This window comes from Branchiostoma belcheri, unplaced genomic scaffold, assembly GCF_001625305.1.
Source record: "Branchiostoma belcheri isolate BF01 breed outbred unplaced genomic scaffold, Haploidv18h27 scaffold242, whole genome shotgun sequence".
NCBI classification, from domain to species: Eukaryota; Metazoa; Chordata; class Leptocardii; order Amphioxiformes; family Branchiostomatidae; genus Branchiostoma; species Branchiostoma belcheri.
This window is the reverse complement of record NW_017803846.1, coordinates 84198-89262: the sequence shown is the minus strand read 5'-3', so window position 1 is coordinate 89262 and position 5065 is coordinate 84198. Positions and strand designations below refer to the sequence as shown.

The 5065-nt window shown below is 41.7% G+C and overlaps 1 protein-coding gene across 1 annotated transcript in view; it reads left to right on the top strand.

Annotated features, from left to right (window-relative positions):
• Positions 1-2405: 2405 nt before the first annotated feature.
• Positions 2406-5065, top strand: part of LOC109471238 (regulatory-associated protein of mTOR-like) — an 81542-nt gene continuing 78882 nt past the window's right edge. Inside the window, exon 1 of the mRNA XM_019770516.1 lies at positions 2406-2534. Within this exon, the coding sequence (XP_019626075.1) occupies positions 2406-2534 (129 nt within the window). The remainder of the gene's footprint in view (positions 2535-5065) is intronic.

Below are 5065 nucleotides of genomic sequence, written 5' to 3'. Positions count from 1 at the left end.
TGGGTGATTCTATTGCTTTTTAGGGGTGTCTGATATCATTTTTACGAATCTATCACATCATACAATGCCTAATATAATAATGATACAAAACACAGTGACTACACACATGTACTTTTTCATTCATTGGCTGTGGGGACGCTTAGAATTTACAAGAATCCATCAATAATTTACAGTCGGTACCTCTAACTCCGTAACAGTGGAGTCTTCCAATGACCCCTATTGACCTCTGTCTGCTGCTGTCTCTGGCAAAACCTGCATTTTTGACACGCTCGTCAACTCCGAACAAGCATCGGATTCGAAAAGATTTTTCACTCGTCCGTTGTAGGAGTGTACGAACTGAAACAAACTTTGTGAGATTACCGATATCAACACAAAAACACTGTCCATTCTTGTGGTTATTTTTAGGCCCATCCTCCCAGGCATAACGCCGCAACAAGCATTTTTCAAACTAGTACGGAATAACACAACACATAAAATCTAAATCGTTACACAAGCAAATGCTCTCACCGGTTCAGAATACAGTATATCATTGGAACATCATGCAAAATAGAGAAAAGCCATTCTTACAATGTTTGGTAATTTATAAACCTATTCCCCCTTTTTTGTGACATCAATGGAAATATGATTGAATACAAATGTGACACAATTTTGCTACACACATTTCCACTTCACTGCGACAGGTCACAAATGTGATAGAAAGTACAGCAATTTTTAGAATGCCCCAACAACTTACACGTCATCACCGACTTTTTCTGATTTAGTTTTACAGAAAAATAGGGACCGAAAAATAATACTGGCTTGCGGTCCTGATCGCGGACAAAAAAATCTAAAAAGCACTGTCAAATGTTCTGTATATTCCACAGACACCAATGTCCTTGGATTTAAATCATTATCCCCGCCAAAATACTGATTATTTGATCGCTCATATACCAGCATTGAAGAAATAAAACGATAGGAACAAATTAAATATGGCGGGTTTCCCGACCCACGCTATAACGTCATGCATAGCGTTCCGATGACACGAAAAGATAAATACATGTAAGTCACTACGTCCGATCCGTACAACGTGGAGTTCATTTCAACGTTACATTTTTTTCTTTCAGGTAACGTTACGAGACCAGACCTGTTACGAGATGGGCGGTCAGCTTTGAGAGGGAAAGACCATCTGACCTACTATATTTTTTGTTCCAGTTGCGTTCGCGTTGAAGTAAGCGGTTTTGTTCAATGCAAGGACACTTGCTTTACCAAGGATGATGGCTATATGAACACAAGTTCTGATGATCGTTCTGACACGATCTTACAGCTAAGGTAACAAAGGTAAAACGAGTAAGATACCAGCTGTTTGCGTAGTATTTCGTTCTGTTTCGTTAAATTTCGTTAAGTTTCGTTAAGTTCCGTTTTGTTGTCGAGGGTTTGGTTTCGTTTTGTTTTGTTGGAAAAATAGCAATGGAATACTGTTTACTAACTGTTGTCTTGTTAGTCCTTCATATACAACTTACTACAACTAACAACTAACAGAAAATGACCATCGGGCATCCAGTCACATTTTTCAGTCACAGTATACTTATAATGTAGAACACAACATGGTACTGTTAAAACAAAGCAACATCACATACACACAAGACTATATATAGTTTCGGAAAAACATACAAAACACTACTACATTATCTAACTACATGTACTGCACAAAAGTACAACCGAATCTGTACAAAAAGTTTAGGTACGAAAGTTTAAACTACTGAATATGTACAAAAAGTTGAAACACGAAAATTTAAACTAGTAACAGAAAATGACCATCGGAAATCCAGTCACCGTGATTTTTCAGTCACAATATCAGTCACAATACATTTACAATGTAGAACACAACATGGCGCAACGGTAGTTCGTCAGGCTCGATCCGGCATTACGGCGTTCTGCCCTCCACTTTTGCGCCCACAAGATGCGTGTTTACTCGGTTTGTTGTGAGGAATTCCACGGGCGTGCAAGGTCAGCGCAGCGCGAGGACATACACGCGTGCGAACTCAGCACAGCCTGAGGAACAACACGCGTGCAAACAATCGCGGAAATGAGTATCGGCACGCGTGCAAACCGACGTAGGTTGAGTAACCTCACGTCGTGCAAGCCCTCATATTCGGGTCCCAGTATATACCTGAAACATGACCACTCTCTGACTAGCAATGGAGCACCATGAGTTTTTGCAACTTGGTATATACATGTACCGGGTATTGGCTCATTTTGCAACTGTTTTGTACCATATACAGTATGGTTGAAAACTTTTTTTTTAACTTGGAAAATTCATGTACGCGTGGATGTCATCCAATTAATCAACATGTATACAGCAGGATTTTTAAGGTACATTTGTGCATGTAGGTGATGTCTCATGAGCTTCATAATATGGTAACACCATGATTGTTTTGATCCAGGCCTTGTCAGTTGGAATCTTCCCATACGTGTTGAAGTTGTTACAGAGCTCTGCGAGGGAACTCAGACCACTGCTAGTCTTCATCTGGGCAAAGATCCTGGCTGTGGACAGCGTGAGTTGCAATTGATCATCATAATTTACATATTATGTACATGTACACATGTTGCAGATCAGTAGTGAATCGCTACTTAAGTTAATTCTTAACCTTAGGGTAAAGCCTATATTAAGCAGTTCTAGGACTAAACATATACATGTAGGTTGTCTGTGTGGGTTGAGTAGATGGGTTTGCGTGTGTCTGGTTAGATTGTTGGGTCTTGGATTTTGGGTGTATTTTGGTTTTGATTTTGTAGGTCGGATTGCCCACAGGATATGCTCGTATTGCACAATCGCTTCTGGCTGTGGGGAAATTACATCATGTTAATATGTTATGTGAAACCATTATATACTTAAATACTGCACATACCGGTAGCATCCGCACAGTCCAGCAGGTTATCCAAGCTTGTTCAGTGATTTTCTGCAAATAGAATGAATGTAAGCCACCGTTAAATCTGCCTGAATGTAGAAGCATGTCATAGGATTGCAAAGAGCACATGGCATGAATTCTCAAGTAGAACTTACCTTCGCAGGCACGACACTTGAGCAAGTTCAATACTTCAAGTCATTATACCCCCGTCACATTGCGCGTAAATCGATCGGCCGACTAGTTGGCGAGCTCTAAACGACATTTACGGCCGTAGTACGCCCGATGTTCCGTCGAGCATCGCGCGAATTTGCGGGATCGCCGGCGATTTTTTGGAGTCGGCCGAAGCTCGCTGACACGCGAAACGTGTTCTTAACATCAGCGACTAGTCGCCGGCGATTTTTGAGGTCGCAGAGCTCGTTTCCAGCTCGCGCGTAGCTTGCCCGTAGCTCGCCCCTGTGCGGCCGAGAGTCGACCGATATTCGGACGTACATCCCACGAGTCTCGGGCGTATTTCGTCTTTGAAAATCGGGCGACGGTCGCTGACTACGGTCGACCCTCGCGCGAGCTTCGCAAAATATTCGGCCGACCCTCTTTCGTACCTCGCCCGACTTGCGCAAATTTTTTTTAAGTCGTTCGTGCTTCGAGCGAGCTTCGTGCCAGTGTCGGGCGAAGGTTCTACGAGCCTCGGCCGAGCTCCTGTGAAGTTATTATTTATTCAGCACCTGTGACATTTATTTGAGATTGCATTGACAGTATACTGTGCAAATTTTGCAGGAACAACGTCCCATTGATTGTTAAAGTTAAGTTTACGACTACGAGAACGGCTAAAAATAGACAAAATCGTCCTTTTTGTCCTTTTGTTAAATCAACATTCGTTAATAAACAAAACCAGTTTTAAAAGATGACGAGGCTTTAACTACTAGTATATAAGGCCAAATGCCTAGATTTTGACCTCAACTGATTAAACGCACATGAAATCCTTTACTCTTGTCCCTTTAGGAGGTGTGTGGCCTTATTTCAGATGATTGTATAATAAATTGACGTTTACACTTGTTCATCCTGGAATGAGGTTGCATGACTTTTTTCTTAGGGTGCCCACAAGAACGTTATGTGATATATATTACTTACTACTTGAAGTGGGTCTTTTTACCTCTGTCTATAGTTTGTTGACATTGAATGGCTAACTTGTTTACCGGAAGATTCATACTATTTTAGACAGAAGTATACAGGCAAAGTTTTAGAACAATATATCTTATTAGCTTTGTTCAGGTACGCGTGTATAAAAATATTTTGATAAAATGATAATCATTATGTCTTGTACGTTTTGGTTGAATGGTCTAGAGATCGTAAGAGCATCGATAGATCGTCGACCGTAACTCGGGCGACGTACGCCCGTGTGTCGAGCGAGCTTCGGCCGACTCCTGTCTCGTTAAAAAGGTGGTCGTTGTGTTAACCAGACAGTAGTGTGAATTTGTGGCTCTTGTGGTAGTATTTGAGTTGGATCCTTCACAGAATTCCTGTTTGTATTTCTATTTTATTCTGCCAGTCCGCTCCATTACTTTGCTTAAAAAATATAACGACAGGTCAAACATTAAAAAGATTGGCCAAACTATTCATTTTTGGTGGGTACACAGCCTTGCTTCATCTGCGTGCCATGTCATAGGGACTTAATTATCATAGATGTATTGCCAAGCGATCGCCCGAGCCTCGCACAATGTGACCGCGACGATTTTCAAGCCAAAAATACGCGCGATCGTCGGTCGATCTCAAAATCGGCCGATCTTTCGGCGATTGACAAATACGGCCGAAGCTCGTCGACAATGTGACGGGGGTATTATGGACAGTCATGTACATCAAAGTGGCATGATCATAAGAAGCTAGCTCAAATAATCAGTATCATCAAGTGTCTGAAACCATTTCAATATAGACAGGTGCTTTTTTCCACATTTTCAAAGCACAGTTTGGGACCAGGGGGTGAAGGCAGTAGATCCAGAAATTTCGTCCAAACTAGAGCCGGCTGTGTGATCCCCGGATGTGATCGCTTCACACGTACCTGTAACATCTTGCACACTTTGGGATGGATATCAGTAGCTGACGTAGACAAGAGAAGCTAGAGGTTGGAGATCTCATGCCTTTGTCAGAGGGACATTGTGAAACAGAAATGAACATTTGTATTGTTT